The sequence below is a fragment of the Heterodontus francisci genome, chromosome 4, assembly GCF_036365525.1.
Source record: "Heterodontus francisci isolate sHetFra1 chromosome 4, sHetFra1.hap1, whole genome shotgun sequence".
Taxonomy (NCBI): Eukaryota; Metazoa; Chordata; class Chondrichthyes; order Heterodontiformes; family Heterodontidae; genus Heterodontus; species Heterodontus francisci.
In genome coordinates this window covers 82,040,889-82,062,413 of record NC_090374.1, presented here as the reverse complement: position 1 = coordinate 82,062,413, position 21,525 = coordinate 82,040,889, and the positions used below count along the sequence as shown (strand labels likewise).

The following is a 21,525-nucleotide window of genomic DNA, read 5'->3' as shown; positions in this document are numbered from 1 at the left end:
GTATTTGCTACTCATAATGCTGTCTGCGCTACATTCAGGAGACCCAATGCAGTTTGGGTGACCACTTTGTGGAACACCTCCGTTCAGTCTGCAAGCGTTACTCCGAGCTTCCGGCACCTGCCATTTTAATTCTCCACCTTGTTCTCCTGCTGACCTCTCAGTCCTCGGCATTCTATAGTGTTTCAATGAAGCTCAATGTAAGCTCGAGGAACAGCACCTCATCTTTTGATTTGCAGTTTACAGCCTTCCACTGAGTTCAGCAATTTCTGACTGAAATCTCGGCCCCCATTTTGTTTCCTTTTTCTTTGCAGATTTCAGTTTCACTCTCGTTTTCACTGAACAGCAGATGTTCATGATTCTGCCATTCACACCTCCTCTAGACGCATCTTTTGTTTCTTTAATTGTCCCATTTGGCCTTGCACTACCAACCCTTTTGCCTTTTGTTATCTATTCTCAGCGGTCTTCCACCCTATCCCAGACCTTCCCCTTTGTTCTTTTTTTCAACCTTTCCCCCTTTTACTTGCTCAAAAGCGATCACATTTCGAACTCTTCCCAGTTCTGATGAAAGGTCATCCACCTGAAACGTTCACTCTGTTACTCTCTCCACAGATTCTGTCTTACCTGCTGAGTAGAATTACATAGAATATACAGCATAGAAACAGGCCATTCAGCCCTGCCAGTCCATGCTGGCATTTATACTCCACTCAAGTCTCCTCCCATCCTTCCTCATTTACCACTTACAGCATAACCCTGTATTTCCTTCTCCTTCATTTTCTTATCTAGTCTTTCCTTAAATTCATCTATATTATTCACCTCAACCACTCCTTTAGTAGAGAGCTCCACATTTTCACCACCCTCTGCATTAAAGGCCGGCTACCCAACCCAAACCCGACGGGTTCGGGTCGGGTTGCACTTCCAGGTCTGGCATTCGGGCTCGGGTCGGACACACTCTTTCACAGTAAGTGGCTCTAAGGTTAATTTAATTTTTGGACTAGAAAGGTGGCTTTGTTACAGTTATTTTAAGCTTGTGCAGATCAGAACAAAAGTGAAAAACAGAAGGTAAGTTAACTGATGGTCGGGTCGGGTTGGGTCAGGTGTGGGAAAAAAATGCAAGGACTCGGGCCGGGTGGGGCTCGGGTCGGATGTAGTTCTGTTGGGTTCGGGTCGGGGTTTTATTTTTGCAGACCCGAGCAGGCCTTTACTCTGCGTAAAACTTCTTCTGAACTTCCTATTTAATTTCTTGATTATCTTGTCATTTGGCTCTTCCCACAAGTGGAAACACTCCCTCTATATCTATCAAAACCTTTCTTAATTTTAAAGATTTTTATTCGGTAATCCCTCAGCCTTCTGTTTTCAAAGGAGGAGAGATCCAAGCAGTTCATCCTTTCCTAATAAGTATAACCTCAGAGTTCTGATGTCATCCTTGTAATCTTCGTTGCACCATCTCTAATGCCTTTTATCTTAACATGGCAACCAGACGTGTGCACAGTACTGCCAAGTACAGTCTAAATTGAGGTTTTATACAAGATTTTCTACTGTTCAATTCTATTCCTCTAGAAATAAACCCTAGTACTTGATTATTAGGGCCTTATTAATCTGTCACTACTTTTAGTGATTTGTATTCCCAGATCCCTTTGCTCCTCGACCCCATTTAGATTCTCATTTTCCAATATGTGACCTCTTTATCTGTCTTACCAAAATGTAACACCCCATATTTATCGGTTTGGAAGGTTCAACTTGGAACTGAAAGAATGGATCTAAAGCACAGTAAAATGGTATTTTGCAGTAGTATTATGGACTCTCCCATGGAGATTCATTGGAGCATGCCCTATTTTTCCAGACGGGCTAAAGCTCTTTAGAAGTAAATTAATGGCACATGGAATAAAGGGGGGCGTTAACAGTTACTTCAAATGTCTCAGCCATAAGGAAATTACACTAGCAATAACCACAAATGGACTATTTCTAGAATGATCTCCCCATGACCTTGGTACTTATACACATGAACAGCTAAAACAGTTGTCTATATCTTACTCCAACAAATTTGTTTACCTTGTTTACATATTCTTTGAATCACAAAACAAGCCTTGCTTAATATCTAGCGGTATACATTAAATCAGTTTGTCTCAATAAGAAAAAAGCATAACCTTGGACACAAGCTTGGTGGCACTGAACATATAGCTAAACTTCATGCAACCAAATAGTGTCATGTGTTCCATCTCCTTACATTTAAAAAAGTGAGCTCAACTAATTACTGTGTTATATAAAGATAGGTGACATTAAAGTAGTACCCAGTACAAACAACAATAATTCAAGTAAAATATAGGGGTACTAGTGGTATAGCATTGTTTTTAAAAATGATGTTGGTATTCATTTAATATTGCATTCATCTGCAATGTTGCACTCTTACTAGTCTTCATTGTCACTATTGCTAGAAGTAAACAACACTTTTCTGGTAACATAAATAGAGTTTAAAAAGGTTATTCTCTTCAATAGTCTAGTTTTTTTAAATATTTGACATTTACCTTTTGCAATTACAGAAAAAAGTACCTTATAAACTTCCAAAAGATCTTTAAGAGAAATACCATTTTATTTAAAAAAAAACTTACTTCCACTGAGCCGATTTTCTTAGTGCGTTGCTGTGGGGATTTTCGATGTATATAAATGGGATCAGAGACCAAAGGCCTGAACAACACCATGGTCTTTTCAGTATCTTCTCTTCTTGAAACTGAGTCCTCATCATTGTCATTTTCTGAGACGGCTTTGTTTCCACTGTCACTCTATTATGAAAGGACAGATATCAGTTTTACAAGTTTATTGAAAGATCAAATTTTTGTAATATTTTTCTTCTCTCCTCCAAAAAGGAAGCACTTAGCATTCAAACAATCCATTTTATAATGGGTAATAATAGCCTCTCAGAATTTTGTTGATGCTTTTGTAAAATGGACAATTTTCTTAACCAAGTGGAAGACCAAAGTTCAGTCTCCCTTCTTGCTAAGTTGCAATGTGAAATCAGTGACAGGGAATAAATCAGAGTGACTCAACAAGAAAAAGGAGGAATCATGGCTTAAAACTGGCCAGCTTATCAATTGGGAATTTCTAGCTGATAGTCTTGGGAGCCTAAATCTAGCTATATTGTAACCTAGCACGAAGGGACAAAGTTGGAACAAAGCAAGAAAACACTATGAGTGAGAAACTTCCTTTTTAAAAACAAAAAAAAACAAAATTCTGGTAAAACTATATTTTTTACCCTGTATAAAAAATGATGGGAATACTTTGAATAAAAGGTACATCTTCCTAGGCATTCCTTCCTCTTAAACATAAATCAAAAAATAGATGATCTTATGAGCAAGCTAACGTAATTAACATGATAATGGACTTCAATAAGGGCATTGTTAAAAGATGTAAATAGAAGATAAATCATTTTGTATATAATGGGATATTATTTTTAAGATAAAAAGAACTTGGACAGGATGGTCATCACAAATACTAGCAGATTTCCAATGGCAATACTCGGACTATATCAGGCCAAGTTGTTTTAGTTTCTTTAATTCATTTGTGGAATGTGGGCGTCGCTGGTTTTGCCAGCATTTATTGACCATTCCTAAATTGACCTTGAGAAGGTGGTGGTGAACTGCTTCTTGAACTGCTGCAGTACCTGGGATGTAGGTCATTCTTAGACAGCAGCGGTTTTATACAACGGAGTGGCTTGCTAGGCCATTTCAGAGGGCATATAAGAGTCAACCACATTGCGGTGGGTCTGGAGTCACACATAGGCCAGACCAGGTAACGACGGCAGATTTCCTTCCAGAAAGGACATTAGTGATCTTGATGGGTTTTTACAACAATCGACAATGGATTCATGGTCACCATCAGACTAGCTTTTAATTCCAGATTTATTAATTGAATTCAAATTTCACCATTTGCTGTGCTGGGATTCGAACCCATGTCCCTAGAGCATTAGCCTAGGCCTCTGGATTACTAATCCAGTGACATTATAATACATGATGTAAAATCGGGGAGACAGTGGCATAGTGGTAATGTGCTGATGTATTATTCTGCTGCTAAGTTGGACTGCATTTAGATAGGAAATCTCTTTAAGCCCACAAAGTCTAATTGCTGTAGGTAAACATCACTTGAGATCACTCAAAGTTAACTTGTTTGGTGGGGAACTCTGTAGATTGGAATACACTCGTGTTTCAGGGTGGAGTTCAGAAACACACAGATTTTAAGATCAATTACCATTTGTAACGCAATGTGACTTTATATGTGTAATGGATTATAAATGCTGAAGTATTAGATCCTTTTTAATATTTTAAAGGTAGAACACTGGTGATGGCGTTGCACACAGCAAGTCAAATCACAATCTTATCCATCTCACATGTCAGTGTTGCTGTTTCTCTGTCTCTCTTTCTCTTCTCGAATTCCTTTTGTTCTCAGTCCCTGTATGTTTCTCTTTTTTTTCTTTTTGGGTGGGAAGTAGTAGGCAGCATAGCATGGTATGACAGGGAAGAGAGACATCAATGGCTGAAACTACATTGGGTGTGAAACTGTGGATAAAGGTCATTGCTAACTTCTCACCCCCCCCTCCTCCAAATAACTGATTCTACCCCCACTCCTTTTCTCCTATCACAGTATCCCTTCATTTTCCTGCTATCCATTTCTGTCATACCACACCCTAACTCTCATTACTACCCTTATCTCTTCCTCCCCAAATCACTCACTCAACCCTTCTATCCTTCCCCTTGTCAAGTCACTCACCCCACTTTTAACCCTCCTATTCAATCCCAACAAGGATGGGGGTAAGACTAGAGACTGCTCACTTTCAGTTTCCCTCCCACTCTCTCTGTCTTTCCCTCAGAAGTTTCTTTGCTCAATTTAATTTTTTTAAAGAACCAAGTTACATTGAAAGCATAGAAGTTGCCTTTTAACTTGTCTTTCTCTCCATCTGTTAAATGTTAGAAATTAGAATTGATCTTTTCTGTCAACAAAACACAGGTTGAGATAATTAGTTGACTTCATTGGTTAGTTTAATACCATTGACCAGAAACTGAACTGGAATAGCCATATATATACCGTGGCTACAAGAGCAGATCAGAAGCTAGGAATCCTGCGGCAAGTAACTCACCTCCTGACTCCCCAAAGCCTGTCCATCATCTACAAGGCACAAGTCAGGAGTGTGATGGAATACTCTCCACTTGCCTGGATAGGTGCAGCTCTAACAACACTCAAGAAATCGACACCATCCAGGACAAAGCAGCCCGCTTGATTGGCACACCATTCACAAACATTCACCACTTCCACCACTGACACACAGTGGCAGCAGTGTGCATCATCTATAAGATGCACTGCAGCAATGCACCAAGGTTCCTTAGACAGCACCTTCCAAACCCGCGACCTCTACCACTTAGAAGGACAAGGGCAGCCGACGCATGGGAACACCTCTAGTTCCCCTCCAAGCCACACACCATCCTGACTTGGAGTTATATTGCCATTTCTCCACTGTTGCTGGGTCAAGATCCTGGAATTCCCTTTCTAACAGCACTGTGGGTGTACCTACCCCACATGGACTGCAGCGGTTCGAGAAGGCAGGTCACCACCACCTTCTCATGGGCAATTAGGGATGGTAATAAATGATGGCCTAGCCAGCAATGCCCACATCCTATGAACGAATAAAAAAAAAATTTGATTTGCAAGAAACATACACTCTATTATCTTTCATCTCCTCTGTCTGACCCTAATGCCGCTCTCATCATAATATACTAAAATTCATTTTACACCCATTTTAGTTTTGTGATCCATTAAAGCACTTTATTTTCAACCCACATCCGCACACAGCCTTACTGTGCAAAATAGTTCAAAATAAATTATACTTGATTTTAAAGTGGATTCTCTGTTTTTTCTTCAAAAAAGTTTCAAAAACATTTTATAGAACTGCTAAAAGTATCTCATCAGTACAGCTGACTGAGCTGTGCTGATGCATGTTGGGAAAATATGCACATTACACATACTTGGACTGCACAATCCAAATTCTGCTGAGAATCACAGTTCTCGGTTAAAATCTCAAGTCCACACCCAGAAATTTAGGATAGGCTGTAGTCCATTAAGTAAAAACTTTAAATCAAATTATTCGAAGATACAAGTGACAATTGAATAAACAAAGTAATGTTACTGTAAAATCTGTAATTTTAGATGTACTTAATGTTACTTAAATCCTTATTTCACTATTAGAAATTTCAGTTACTGGGGAATAAACAGCAGATAAAAATTTTTCTGAAAGTATTTTAAGTTATGGGGTCCCAGTGACCAAAGTGCAATCAAGGGTGATATGTTCATTATAAAATAGCTACTGTTGTGTCACAGGTTGAGGCAGGAACTGTGGAACCTTCACCATTGAAAATACCTATTAAATGCATCACCTAGGAGTAAAATGACATGAAGGTATTTGTGAATTTTCAATAAAACACACACTCAATGTACCAAATTCAATAAATAATATAGAGTTACATAGATATCGAGATGATTTGGGGAGGCATACAAAAACTATTTTAGACCAATTAAAAGGAATTGCAAAGGTCAGGAAAGTAGCAGTGAAAGTGATCAGTCATTTAAAGCAAAGTTTTGGTTATTTTTGTATGTCTGTATATTTTTGCTGACAATGTGTATGTCTGTAAGGAGATAAGTTGAGGAGACGATAGAGAACTATGAAATGGATGTGTTAAATAGAATCTTCACATTAGTCTTCAAAAAGAGTGCTACAAAATTCCAAACCTAGTTATTTTAGCTGAGAAATCTAACTCAAGCAGAAATTTAACTTGAACAGATATTAAAAGCACATGCCCAATGATTATACAACTCTTAAAAATATTTACCAGAACCGTGCTCATTTTCCTCTATTATTTTCTTGTGTATTCTAAGTTGTATCCCATTTGCTCCAGTTATCTGGTAGACAATTAATTGAGTTTCTTCAAAAGATGTACTTTTAATGTCTGCTTTAATTAGATTTCTGCTTTTCAAGTTACAGAAAAAATATAGCCAAACATCTGTAGAGAAAACATTTGAGAACATTGCATGGATGTTAATGCTCATTGAAAGAGCACCCAGGTCAAAAATGGCACTTAGTATGGAAGTAGAAGCTACAGGCTCCATGAGCTCCTGAAATTCTTTGTGACAATAACCAAATGGTTGCGGGCTATCCAGTGGAAACTATATACTTGGATTTTTCATAAGGTATCTGCTAATTAAATAGCAAATTACTTGCCAGGATTGATTACTGTTAAATATTAAGAAGCATCGCCTTACTTTCTGAGGACCAATAATGGGCAGATTGAAGGCTTGAAGTCAGAAATCCAATATATTGGTGGTAGACAATGTCAGAGATACGTTAGGCAAACAGTGGACTGGATTTTACCAAGCCCTCAACGTTGGGCTCTGTGGTGGAAGGGTTGGCTGAAAGATGGGGCCAGCAGCGGTCCGCCATGGAGCCCAACATCGAGAGGGCCCGGCCCGATCCTCCTGGCGACGGCGACTTACCTTCAATCTTCCGGACCAGCCGCGATCTTTGGTGCGGCAGCTGGCACTCCCATGCCCTCAATTCCCCATTTGGGGAAAGCCGGCATGACACTGCGGGGGGGGGGGGGGGGGGGGGGGGGAGGGAGGGGAGGAGTTAAGATTTTCAGTGCTGGGGGGTGAGGCGAAATGGGGTCAAATAAATGCAATGTGTGTAGGGGATGATGGGAAGGGGTGAACTCCCAACTTTGTGCAGTCTGGTTGGGGGGAATGGTGGAGGGGTGAGAGGAAGGTTAGATTTGAAATGCAAGTGTTTTGGTCGGGTCGGGGGGGGGGGGGGTGGGGAAGGTCACAGTTAATGTAATTGTTATTGGGGGTGGCAAAGGGCATTAGAAAGTTATTTTATACATTTGGTGGTTGGGGGGGAGGGGGGTGGGGGGAATATCTTTAAAACTTCAAATTGACCGGCAGGGCTGGCTGTCCTTTAAAAATGGCGCCAGCGTCTGCGCACAGGCAGCTGACGTCATTGCCGGGGACTGACAGCCCATCCCATTCACGTGGTTCACGGGGGCCTGCCCCTGCTACTTAAATGAGCCGCCACTCATGAGATTGTGGCGGCACTTTACTGTGCAGCCCGCATATGCGGGATGCCATTTTTTGAGCTCGCCGTGAGTTTGGCAGTGGGCTCTTACAATCCAGCCCAGTGCGTGGAGCCTGAAAGTATGATGGTTGAAGTAAGAGGCATGAAAGGCTGCTTCTGTGTGTGTAGAATGTAATTATCTAACACACACAAACAGAAGTAAACAGATAAAGGGTACGAGGTTGGATACAGAAGCACAGGGAGAGATCATATGTTCAACGGACAGAGATAACATTAATGAATCAATACAGCTGTTCTATTCCAACTGATTAATAAAATTCCATGGTTAATTGCTGCATCCTGGTACTCATAGGGATGTGTGCACTATACCACTACCTCTCCAACAGGCTACATTTGAATTAAAGCAAACTACTGTGTATGCTGGAAAACTGAAATAAAAACAAAGTCCTGGAAGTACACAGCAGGTCTGGCAGCATTTGCGGAGAGGGAAACAGAGTTAATGTTTCAGGTCTGTGACCTTTCATCAGAACTGGCTACATTTGAATACTGACTGGAATCACTGGGAAGAAAAAGCAATGATAGGCAGTACAATAATTTCAACACAGACTCAATTAGCCCAGGTCACTGAGTCCCAATTACAAACGTGTGCCTGAGAAAAGCACCAATTGGGAGACCCAGGTGATGGTCAAGGATATGTAAAACAGCTATGGAGTAGATTAAAAGTCTAACTTCTTGCCAGTAGAAGTGCTTGGCCTAAGAAGACCAGAACATTTGGGGGTGGGTAAGGTTGGGCAAGGAGGAGAGAATTAAAGTTGAGGGATGTCGGTGCTGCAGCAAATAATATTTTTCTACTTTTAGATAGCTGTCTTAATCATTTCTAGATTAGGTACAGCACAGTCCTGACACGGAGTAAAGTTCCCTCTACCTTCTCCCAACAAATGTACTTTAAACCCAACTCCAGCACAGCTCTTTTTTCCTCTTTCATAGGATGTGGGCATCGCTGGCAAGGCCAGCATTTGTTGTCCATCCCTAATTGTCCTCAACGGGGCATTTAAGAGTCAACCACACTACTGTGGGTCTGGAGTCGCATGTAGGCCAGTCAAGGAAAGGACGGCAGATTTCCTTCTCTAAAGGACATTAGTGAACTAGATGGGTTTTTACAACAATTAATGATAGTTCCTGAGACTAGCTTTCAATTACATATTTTTATTAACTGAATTTAAATTCCACCAGCTGCCATGGTGGGATTTGAATCAGTGTCCCCAGAGCATTAGCCGAGGCCTCTGGATTACTAGATCAGTGACATCACCACTATGCCACTATCTCACCATTGCATTATTTTCAGTTCCACAGCAATGTGAATAAACTTGTTAACCTACTGCCAAATTATATTAATCTCTGGGCAGTTTCTTTTGCTGTGGATCACACCTATTACATTAAAGGACCCTTATGCGGTATCAGCCTTAGCTTAGTGGTAACATTCTCGCTTCTGTAAGAAGGTTGTGAGTAGAAAATCCCACTCCAGAGACTCTTCTGAGGGAATGTCTAAAGTCACAGGCATTCTTTTGAATGAGATGCTAAACTAAGACCCTATTTGCCCCCTCAGGTGGATGAAAAAGATTCCATGACATTATCTGAAGAACAGAAGTTTTCTGCAGTATTAACATTTAGCCAAACAACAGATTAATCTCGTCATTTACATTACTGCTGTTTGTGTGACCTTGCTGTGCATAAATTGGCTGCCATGTTTTCCAACACTATAACAGTGACTACAGTTCAAAAATAATTAATTGGATATAAAGCACTTTGCAAAGTCCAGAGTTCCCAAGTGGCTCTATATAAATGCATGTTTTTTTTCTTATTTCTTATTCAGATTCTTTTGCAGGATCAGTCTCACCCATTCCAGTCACCTGGCTAATTAGATTGGTGCCATTGCAATATTGATATTGCTATTAATAACCTCAACATACTTTGAATAGTTTCAACAGCATTGGATCTAGAACAAGCTGCAGAGTCCTAAGCATCATTAGGTGCAAATAGAACCTTCTGCATTTATTATATTCTGCCTTCTATTCTAACTTCAGCTAGCAACTAACTTCATGAATCTTTATCTTCTTCCAGCCTCACATAGCGAATTACTGAAATATTAAAATTACTGAAATCATATACCTTGGATAGCCCTAATGCACAAATTCAGTTATCACTTCAAATCAATTCTATTAAAACGCTTCTGACTGCTTTCCCTATTGATGTCAGATTAACTAGCCAGATAACTTATTATTAGAGTCCACCGCCAGAAACTTGGAGTACAAAACAACAATCTGATATTAACTCTAATACATTGAGACCATAATTATTTGATCCCACATTGGTCAACTTATTGGAAATAATTTTTCTCAAAATACAAATAAATCAATATAACACTCATCACAAAAATAAGTACCTCACGTGACGCTGGTCTGTATCCAAAACCTGATGGAAGATTTTTATCTTCCTCACACCCTTTAGCACCAGGACTGAAGTGTAATTCAACATGAAAGCGTTCCTCTGAAGAAGGGTCCTGAAAGTTAAAGTTATGAGAAACAAGTAGCTGTAGGTCTGAACAGGATAAATTAAATACTCAATTTTTAAATATTTGAGGGCAACCTTCCTCTACAATTCTTCCCATCCCCTTGGGCTTGCACCAACACTGGCCAAAAGGGCAGGTGAGCAATTTTCTCCTTGGCCTTCACTAATGCCATTCTGAACAAGCTATCAGATGATCTGCAACAGTAACAGGGATAACTGTAGGGAAATACCTGATTCGGTTCAATGGCTTCCTACAACAATGTGGATAATATGGTATGGTACCTTTTAATGCTGCTTCAACTGCTGAAATACTGATATGTATAATAATTACATTTTATAAATGGAGCAAAGGGTATATAAACTATTTTTTAAAGCCCAAGATTGATTGCCAACCATTGTACTTTACTACATAATTACCTTATCACACAAGATATTGTTAATTAAAGACATACATTTTAACTGCAAAACTAAGACAATATGTAAACTGAAACATAGGCCAGGATTTTGTGTGGCCCCCCCCAAGGCAGGATCAGAGGCAGGGGAGGGGGCATGGAGTATCGTGATGGGTGGCAGGGCAGAAGGCCCGTCGCCAAGTGAGTTTCCTGGGGGTGGGATAGGCAGACGATGCTCTTCCCCGTTCAGAGGCCAATTGAGGCCCTTAAGTGGCTTACTAAAGGCCAATTAAAGGCCACCCCACCACCACTGGGATCTTACCTCTGCCACGCGGGGAGGTCAGCTTGTAAAACGAGACGCCCTCCCTGCTGGCTTTGGTGGGCAATTTGTGGCCCATGCAGGGCTTCCACCAGGAACCACTTTACTCCCTCCACCCTCCCTCTGGACAGCACGACTACTCCCTAGCCCCAGCAAGCCCGCCTCATTTAGGTCCAGGGTTCCAGCACTGGGCCTGGGTCTGAGGCCTCTGCAGTGCCGGCAGCGGCCATTGCTCCCGGTGGCACTGCCAATACTGCTGAGCTGCTGGCCCTCTGGTTGGCTGGCAGCTCTTGGAGGCAGGATTCCCATCTTTAAAGGGACAGGGATCCCAGCTCATGAAACCTAGAAGTTACAAGATTGGAGGATCACTCAGGGAAGCGCGAAAAGGTCGAGGCAGGGTTTCCCTGCCTTTTCGGCCCAGCGCTGGGAGCCCTGGCTCTAGCACAAATTCCATATGGAAAACGATCTTAAAATATTTTGACTGTTTTTATTCAGTATTGCACAAAACAGTTTAACAGTTTAACTCTTTTCAAAAATTACCATTCCTTACTAGAGTTGAATTGGTAAACTTAAAGGCATTTTGGGAGAAATCCCTACATTAGTTATGCTCACGTTTAAGTATCAATAAGTTGATAAAACAAGCATTTATATACAAAATATGTCTTCCCATTAGCATCTTTGTTCTTTTGGTTGGAGGTTCCCTCTAGGAGCCCATTTCCAATTAGGGACAGTGGGTGGACTCCGTAGGCAGGAGGTGAATTGGAGTGCCCAAGGTTGTGGATGGCCCACAGCCCCACTGGGAGAGGTGGGCGCTGCCAATGTAGGTAGGAGATTGCGTGAACGTCTAAAAGGTGGAAACGCCCTCTGAAAACTTCAGATAATGGTTAAAAGAAGTGTGGCCACAGCTGCTAAGCCATCATTGTGGAGGGGTAACCCCTCCACAGGATGGTCTGCAGCTGCAGCTCTCTAGCACCTAAGCTCAGGGGGTGGGGTGGGGTATGGAATTAAAGGAGGTCTTGCTGGCCCTCTGTCCTGCCGCCAGGAGGCCGCCTCCAGCCATCTGCCAGGCTTTAGTCTCAGCAGGGGAGCTGGTCCGCCATCAGGAAGATTCCAACAGCGTCACCAACCTGCCCCCAAGAGAGCACCTAATTGCCACTAATTAGCTACCTGCTGCTGCTGGGCAGGTAGCAGATTAATCTGACACCACCTCCGGCAAGCTCAGGGGTGAGAACGAATCAGGTAGACCACCCGACATGCAACTTTTTACAATTCACCACCCTCCCGCCTCTGCAGGCTGATTAAGATTCCGCCTACCGTTTCCCTCTGGTATTTACATACAGCTCATCTTGATTGGGTTGCATACAGATATATAGCTAGTTAACAGTCATTACCAAATATTGATTTTCCAAGTGACATTCTCAGAAAATCTGTTGATATTTAGAGACATTTTCAGGTAAAGGAATTAATGCTGACCTATTTTGCAAGTTCATACATTATACCTTGAAAAAAACCCTAAAGTAATTTCAAATTTGAACTCAAAAATCAGTTTAACTTTGGAAAACTTTAATGAAATATAATGTAGCACAGAAAATAATAGAAGTAAAATGCAGAAAACATATTACCTTATTTGGGTCCTCATACAACATGATAACAATCTGTGTCATGTAATTGAGTTCACTGGCATTGTTCAGATAGCCCATTGCCCTTTTCCATTGCTCATCTTTGGCCTCCTGCAAGAAAAGCAGGATAAAATCACATCACTACTTTAAAACCATTTAACCAGGAGATTCTATAGTTTAGTCCATTCCAACAATGCAATTCTTGCACAAACAATAAATGGCACTGAACAGAATGTGTGAACTATAAGTCAATCCTACACATTATACAAACAGTTTTAAGCTTTGGGATGTGGTTAAAAAAGCCTGTTAACAATAACACAATTGCCATTTAGCAACATCATTGGCTGCTTTCTGAACCCTGAGCAATGCTACTTCATGTCAGCTTTCAATTCAAAAAGAGTATCGCAGTCATCATGAATCAGGAATTATGGTGAAAACAGTTAGACAGAGATTGGGAATGTTGCATCACCGTTTGCCACTTCAAAACACAAGATAACTATGACTCTAACATATTGTACTATAGTCCAGAGAGTTTTCTTTTAAAATGAAGGACATAGCCACAGGTTATGACTTAACTCTTGGGTTGATCTGCATGACAACTGTAAAGTTCCACTAGGTTATTCTTCTTAAGTAGATATGTTTTCAAACAATATACAAAAAAGACACCAAAGTGGTGAAATACAGTCCCTCACTCAACTGAAGCAATGAGAAATTTTGCCACAAAGTACAATATAAACGAAAGTGCTATTATTCGTTACTGAGTCGCCAATCTCAAACACATTTCCATGCGGTGTCATTAAGCAGAGGATATGTACTTCTACCTGAGAAAGAGGGAAAAATTCAAGGTTAATTAATAAGCAGCGGGTTATCCTCACTCCTGTCTGGGTGTTGCATGGAACTGAATAAAGTGAAAGAGAAAACAGAATAAAGTTATTTAGCAGAAAAAACTTCAAATAATAAACAAAAGCTTGGCACGATGCAATAAAAAACATAAGAGTTGGGATACCTGTTGGGAACAGAATGAGATCTAATAGTTTTCAAGTTGCAGAATGGGTAGCACCACATTTCAAAGAAGTTTCTTCTGCACCATTTTCCTGTCTTGCCCAGGGTTTTGCACACGTGCAGTCTAATGCGGTGGAGTGACATGTGGAAGTCGACAGATCGGAGCTAGCTTTCCAACACGCTCACATTTTCCCAGGAGTTAAACTCTGACTATACTCAAACCGCGTATTTCTCCAGATTAAAATTCCCAAGTGATTCTGCCATTGTTTATTGCCAAAAGGTATGTGCACTGCCAAAACATGAGTGCATCAAAGCATCACAAAGCTTGATTATCATCACTTGATGAGGCGGTTTTCACACAAACAAAAAACACGGTCACTGCCAAAAGTGATTTAGCCCTAACACCTGACAAGGTGAAAAAAAATCACTGAATTGGTTACTCGGCCATTTTCCCATCTACAAAAAAAAATTTGAAAAAATGCTCAATACACTGATTGTCAAAAAAGGTTTTAGTGAGACCATACAACAGTTAAACAAATCAATCCAGACTTCTGCATTTCATTTAAATGTCTTATTTATTTAACAGATATTTATTTAAAAGGGACAGCTATCATTGGAAAAGACAGAAAGGGATTTGTGCACAGAGATTTTATTCTCTGAATATTTTATTCTTTGTGGTGGTCGCGACTTCAGCTGTCCAGACCCTAAGCTTTGGAATTCCCTCTCCAAATCTCACCTCTCTTCCTTGAAGTTCTTTAAAGCCATTGCTTTGACTAAGCATTTAGTCATTGGCTCTTATACCACCCCTCTTTGGCTGAGTGTCAATTTTTGTCTGATTACACGCCTGTGAAGCACCCAGAGACATTTTAATACATGAAAGGTGCTATATAAATGCACGTTGCTGTTATACATTGAAGTGGACTTGACTGTACTTGCAAATATAAGTTGATTTTTGTGTCAAGGAAAAAAGTCTCCAACTTGACTGTTGTTCCGAATTTGCAGTCAAATGCCAGTATTGCCAATACTTACATTACATAGAGCTCCATAGCGCAATATAGAGAGAAGCGAGTGTACGTGGCTCTCACTGGTAAAGTACAACCGAGTACGAACATGTCGCTCTGGGGACATAACTCCTCTTGAGTATCTGGAATGTAAGTGTTAAATTGCAATACAATTCCATCATTACTTAAAACAACATTATAAAATGGATTTTAAGCAGACTATGTGAGAAAATTATACCCTTATCAGATGCTAATTCTCTTTTTTTGGAACCATCAAATCTATTCTTTATTTTACTACACTCTGGTCATTTAATTGGTTTAGCCCCCAGCTTAATTTCCTCAAATCCAAGGGGTGTAGACTTGAGTGTATCTGGTGCACAACTGGTTTAGCCATCCATCATCAGACTTAGTTGAACCACATCAAACACTATCGGGCCTTGCCCTCCTCCGCAAAAACTGTCCACTATTCCAGGATTATCCTGGAAAGCAAAGATAACCTCCGGCTTTGTTTCTCCATTACCAGCCACCTCCTTAAACTCCTCTAATCCTGTCTCCTCCACCGTCACCTCCAACAATGTGCAAACAACTCATGGACTTAAGTCACTCGGATTGAGACCATCCGTTCAGCTATTACTAACACATAGCCCTGCCACCGCTTGCCGACCACACCAAACCTTCCAAGAATCCTCCCCATCGTAGCCCTGAACCCATGTCTGGCTTTGGTTTCTCCATTTCCCCTCATGCCCACTCCAAGCTCATTGTGCCCACAAGATCCACTTCCTGCTCTCAAACAGCATTTCCACTGAAATGCTGACGACCCAACATCCTGGCTTCCATGCAAATTGGCAATGTAATTGGTTCCCTCTCCTCAAGTACTGTTCGCATTCCTTTGAAAAATGCTGTCATCACCACACTCGACCACTCAGTTCCTGTAAACACTGCTCCAGCTCCAATCTCCCCTAGCTTGCCAAAGCCCTTGAATGCGCTGAATGTTGCATCCCAACCTATGCCCATTTTTCTCTATAACCACATGTTTGAATATATTCTGGTTTCCACCCCTGCCACAGTACTGAAATATCCCTCATCAAAATCACAAATTCAATCTTTTGTAATGGTGACCATGGTGTAATATATACATCCTTGACCTTCTCAACCTTCGACATGGTCGACCACACCATTCTCCTTCAGTGTGTCGCCTCCCCTGTTCACATAATTGGAACTGTCATTGCTTGTGGCACTTTTAACTATCCAATCATAGCAGGGCACATCCAGTGATGCCTTCACTTCCAGCCCCCTACCATTACCTCTGTCCAATTATCTACTTTGACCCATTCTTCTTTATCATCTACATGCTGCCCTTTGGCATCATCCTCCAAAGACATGGCGCTGAGCTTTTGCCCCGATATGCGGGCTAGAACAGAGGTAGCCAGGCACATATTTTCGTGCCACCAGCTGGCGTGCCGGCAGCATCCCGTCCCCGGCCACTTTCCTGGAGGTGGGAACTAAGGTGGAAGGGCTACCCGCCCCCAAGCAGCAGCCAATTAAGGTACATGAATGGCCACTTAAGGCCAATTATCAGAGGCTGATTGGAATTTTCCCAGTTGACCTGTAGGCAACTCCTACCCCACCCCACCGGGAACAGGCCAGCTGTCTGGACGTGGCCTCCAAGCAGCAGATTGGGGGGTGGGGTGGGGTAGGGCACCCCCTGCACAATGTTGCTGAGAGGGTGCCTCAAGATGCAGACATCCTCTATCTCCCTTACCTGCAATGGCAGGCTGTAGCTTCTTCCATGCTAGAGGGACTCCTACTGGCCCTCCATCTTCGAGAGCCTGCCTGCACTTATTAGTTGGATGGGGAGCGTGCCCTCTGATCACTAATTGGCCAATTAAGGGAAAATCACCGGTGATTGTTTCCCCACAGAGTGCAGGGTTGGGGTCACAACCCACAAGGCAAAATCCTGCTGCCCATGAAGTCAGACACATAGATGACAACAGGCCAACCGGTCCACTGCTTCTGTGTGATCTGACCTCTGGTCCTGGAGGGGCCAAAATTTCCTCCAGTTAAATATCAGGAAGACCAAAGCCATTATCATGGGAACCACCACAAACCCTGTACTCTTGCTACCAATTCCATTCCATCCTGGCCACTGTCTCACTGGTCTGCATTAGCTCCAAGTCACTCGAAATCTTAAATTTAAAATTTTTTATTCGGGTCTTTCGATCTTTTTTTTTAAAAAAAGAGATACAGCACTGAAACAGGCCCTTCAGCCCACCGAGTCTGTGCCGACCATCAACCACCCATTTATACTAATCCTACACTAATCCCACATTCCTACCACATCCCCATATTCCCCTACCACCTACCTATACTAGGGGCAATTTATAATGGCCAATTTACCGATCAACCTGCAAGTCTTTTTTTTTGGCTGTGGGAGGAAACCGGAGCACCGGGCGAAAACCCACGCAAACACAGGGAGGCACAGTGGCGCAGTGGTTAGCACTGCAGCCTCACAGCTCCAGCAACCTGGGTTCAATTCTGGGTGCTGCCTGTGTGGAGTTTGCAAGTTCTCCCTGTGTCTGCGTGGGTTTCCTCCGGGTGCTCTGGTTTCCTCCCACATGCCAAAGACTTGCAGGTTGATAGGTAAATTGGCCATTAGCAATTGCCCCTAGTATAGGTAGGTGGTAGGGAAATATAGGGACAGGTGGGGATGTGGCAGGAATATGGAATTAGTGTAGGATTAGTATAAATGGGTGGTTGATGGTCGGCACAGACTTGGTGGGCCGAAGGGCCTGTTTCAGTGCTGTATCTCTAAACTAAACTTGCAAACTCCACACAGGCAGTACCCAGAATCGAACCCGGGTCGCTGGAGCTGTGAGGCTGCGGTGCTAACCACTGCGCCGTCCTTGCGCCCTCTCTTCATAGCCTTGCCTCTTCCTGCCCCTGTAAACTTCTCCAGCCCTTAAACTGAGTATTCTGCATTCTTCCAACTCTGGCCTCTGTGCAAACTCCACTCGCTTTGCTTCAACATTGACAGCAATGCCTTCAGTTGTATGTGCCCCATGGGACCTTATCAAAAGCCCTACTGAAGTCCATGTAGACTACATCAACTGCTTTACCGTTATCCACACATCTAGTCACCTCCTTGAAAAGTTCAATCAAGTTTGTTAGACAGGAACTCCTCTTGACAAAGTCATGCTGATTATCCTTGATTAATCCCTGCCTCTCCAAGTGGAGATTAATCCTATCCCTCAGAATTTTTTCCAATACTTTCCCTACCACTGATGTTAGACTCATTGGTCTGTAATTACCTGGTTTATCCCTTCTACCCATCTTGAATAATGAAACCACATTCGCTGTCCTCCAGCACTTCTCCTGTGGCCAGAGAGGATTTGAACATTTGTGTCAGAGCCCCTGTAATCTCCTCCCTTGCCTCACATAGCAGCCTGGAATATATCCACTATTAAGCCTGCTAAAACCTCCTCCCTTTCAATGCTAATTTGTTCAAGTATATCACAATTCCCCCTCCCTGATTTCTACACCTACATCGCCCTTCTCCATGGTGAACACAGGTGAAAAGTAATCATTTAAAACTCACCTACGTCCTCCGGCTCCACACACACATTGCCACTTTGGTCCTTAACAGGCCCTACTCTTTCCCTGGTTATCCTCTTGCCCTTAATATACTTATAAAACGCCTTGGGATTTTCCTTTATCTTGCCCACCAGTGTTTTTTTTAAGGCCCCCTTCGCTCTCCTAATTACTTTTTTAAGTAGCTCCGACACTTGCAATACTCCTCTAGGGCCTCCGCTGTTTTCAGCTCTCTGAATGTGCCATTAGCGTCCTTTCTTCTCCTTATCCAATCCTCTATATCCCTGGACATCCAGGGTTCCCTGGACTTATTGGTCCGACCCTTCATCTTTACGGGAACATGCTAGCCCTGAACTCTCACTATTTCCTTTTTGAATGACTCTGATGTAGACTTTCCTACAAGTAGCTGCTCCCAGTCCACTTTGGCCAGATCCTGTTTTATCATCTTAAAATCGGCCTTCCCCCAATTCAGTACACATCAAAAGCTAGCTCGCAGGTGCAAAGTGATAAAAAGACTAATGGGATTCTGGCTTCATTACAAAAGGCATATAAAATATAAAAGCATGGGAGCATACAGAGAGCAATCAGTTGGCAACTGGAAACGTTACTCAGTCTTGGGTCTTGCACTTTAGGAACGGGGCACCAGTCTTAGAGTGTGAAGAAAAAATTCACCAGGATGCAATGAAAGATTGAGTAAATTTGGGTTATATTCCTTGAAGATTAGGAGATTAAAGGCTGATTAAGCTATTTAAAATAATGAAAATAGCTGTCAGGATAGATAGGGTATGCCTCTTCCCTCATATAGGGGAATTCTAAACAAGGAGGCATAATCACAGATTTTGACCTAAGCCAGTAAAATAAAACCCAGGGGAAACTTCTCACGAAGACTTACATGAATGTGTGACACATTTTTTCTAGAAGGCCACAGATGTAAAGTCATTTAAGATGTTTAAAAAGAAACTTACTTGGAGGTATTAAGGGATATGGAGAAAAGACAGCAAATTGATAGAGAAAGAACGAATAGCCAGGACTAACAAAATGACACACCTTTCAATAGGCCAACCCATTTAATCACTATGAGAGCTACTTATGATTAGACCCAATAGTGCCACCAACTGAACAGCTTTTTTAGGTTTCAGAGCGGGAATGCAATTAGTGGTATATCACCAGTGGCCAAAAAGAGAATAAAATGAAGATTTTGCCAAATCAAATTTCTCCCCTCTTCAAGATGAAGAAAGGTTGCTACCCTTCTGTAATGAATTGTTTAGTTGGATACAAAGAACTATCACATCAGCATCCTTGCTTAGACAATTATTAAAATTAATCTTAGTTATGTGACCAGTGTACTAACAAAGTTAAAAAGGCAGCTTGTGCACTTCTATTGTAAAATCTTCAATCCAAGTAGCGACACTAGATTATCGCATTTACACAGATTTGAATAGGATTTCAAACTTGAGAAATTACTGTTTTTCAAAGTTCTTTAGAAAATGAATAACACTATATAAGCCCTTACAGTGGATGGAGTTTGTTAACAGTATCATCATCTTGAGTTCTTTGCAAGTCGGAACGAATTTTCCTTATCAAAGGAGTACAGTACCCTTTGGCAATATCCATCTTTTCAGCCTTGGTGATGCCATATTCCTAAAAAAAGGAAATTAATCATCAGTAAAATTAAGAAATGTATATGTCTTATAAAATGTGCTGACAACTTCAATTTCATTGCATTATTCTCTTTTCCCCTACCTCTTCAATAGATAATTCATATTTTTTCATTTTGTACCACAATTAGTAGAAAATTAAATTAGACTGCAGAACCATATCCTAAAATATATATTTCAGGAAACTGAGTATTAACTAGAAGGTTGAGTCATGATACTATCATCTGTACTATTCAAAGGTACCTCGCACACATTATTTTGGAATGCTCAAACCCCCAGTGGAAAAAGATGTGGGGATGTAGGACTTTTTTTTAAGCTTAGTAAGTCCGAAGCTCTTTTGTTTGCATTGGTGTGGCACACAAATTACTTTCCCTTTCTGCACTGTATTTAAAAGGTTTGCTGCACCACAGTTCTTCTCATCAAGAAAAATGACAAGCAAGGAATGTAACCTACATAACTGCAGTAAACAACTACAATGAACAATTAATAAATAACTTTCATTTATACAATGCCTCATCACATCTTCAGGACATTACAAGGCACTTCATATCCAACCAATTACTCTGAATATAGACAGTTAAGCAGCCAAACACAGCAGCCAATTTACACAAGGCAAGATCCCACAAAATGTAGATGGCCCATGTGAGAAGAAAGCAGTAAAAGTAAAAAAAAAGGGAAAAACGGCAGTTATCACATCCTCCTCATATAGGAACAAAGGCGACCGAATTAGGTTGTAATTAGGCTCATTACCTGAGGTATGACAATGTCAGCCAATGACTTTGATAACTGGTACAGTTCCATTGTGTTTTCCAGTTGTAGGGAACTGTTGTGTTGAACATCATATTTTATGCAGTCATAGATATCAGGAATTTTGCTAATATCATAACGTCCATTCTTCATTTTGACATCCTTTTCTAATTTAGCCCATCGACGCAGCATCAATTCAAGTGATTCACTATGGTAAAGCTGAATATCTGCATGTACAAAAAAGGCAGTTACTTCTTAGTCAAAAGATTTCATTTTGATAAAAAATAATTACTTCAACTTTATAGGGAATATGCTGGATCAACACAAGAGCATGAATACTTTTTAAAAATGTAACTGAGGCTCTAGCTTGCAGTCAAGTTACAAATTTGATTGCAAGATTTAAATGGACTTTTGGCAGTTTAGTGTGCGGTAGTGAGTCAAACAGAGCATGGTTGATCCCGGATCACTACATTTGAGTCCTTTCCAAGTAGCGAGATGGAAAACCAACCAAGGCTCCCATTTCT

General features: G+C 41.4%; 1 protein-coding gene across 1 annotated transcript in view; it reads right to left on the bottom strand.

Moving 5' to 3' along the window:
- Positions 1-21,525, bottom strand: part of ppip5k2 (diphosphoinositol pentakisphosphate kinase 2) — a 213,104-nt gene that overhangs the window by 83,887 nt on the left and 107,692 nt on the right. Inside the window, exons 20-25 of the mRNA XM_068029776.1 lie at positions 21,005-21,228; positions 20,110-20,237; positions 15,037-15,151; positions 13,009-13,116; positions 10,551-10,667; positions 2,607-2,777 (exon numbers count right to left, since the gene is read on the bottom strand). Of these exons, the coding sequence (XP_067885877.1) occupies positions 2,607-2,777; positions 10,551-10,667; positions 13,009-13,116; positions 15,037-15,151; positions 20,110-20,237; positions 21,005-21,228 (863 nt within the window). The remainder of the gene's footprint in view (positions 1-2,606; positions 2,778-10,550; positions 10,668-13,008; positions 13,117-15,036; positions 15,152-20,109; positions 20,238-21,004; positions 21,229-21,525) is intronic.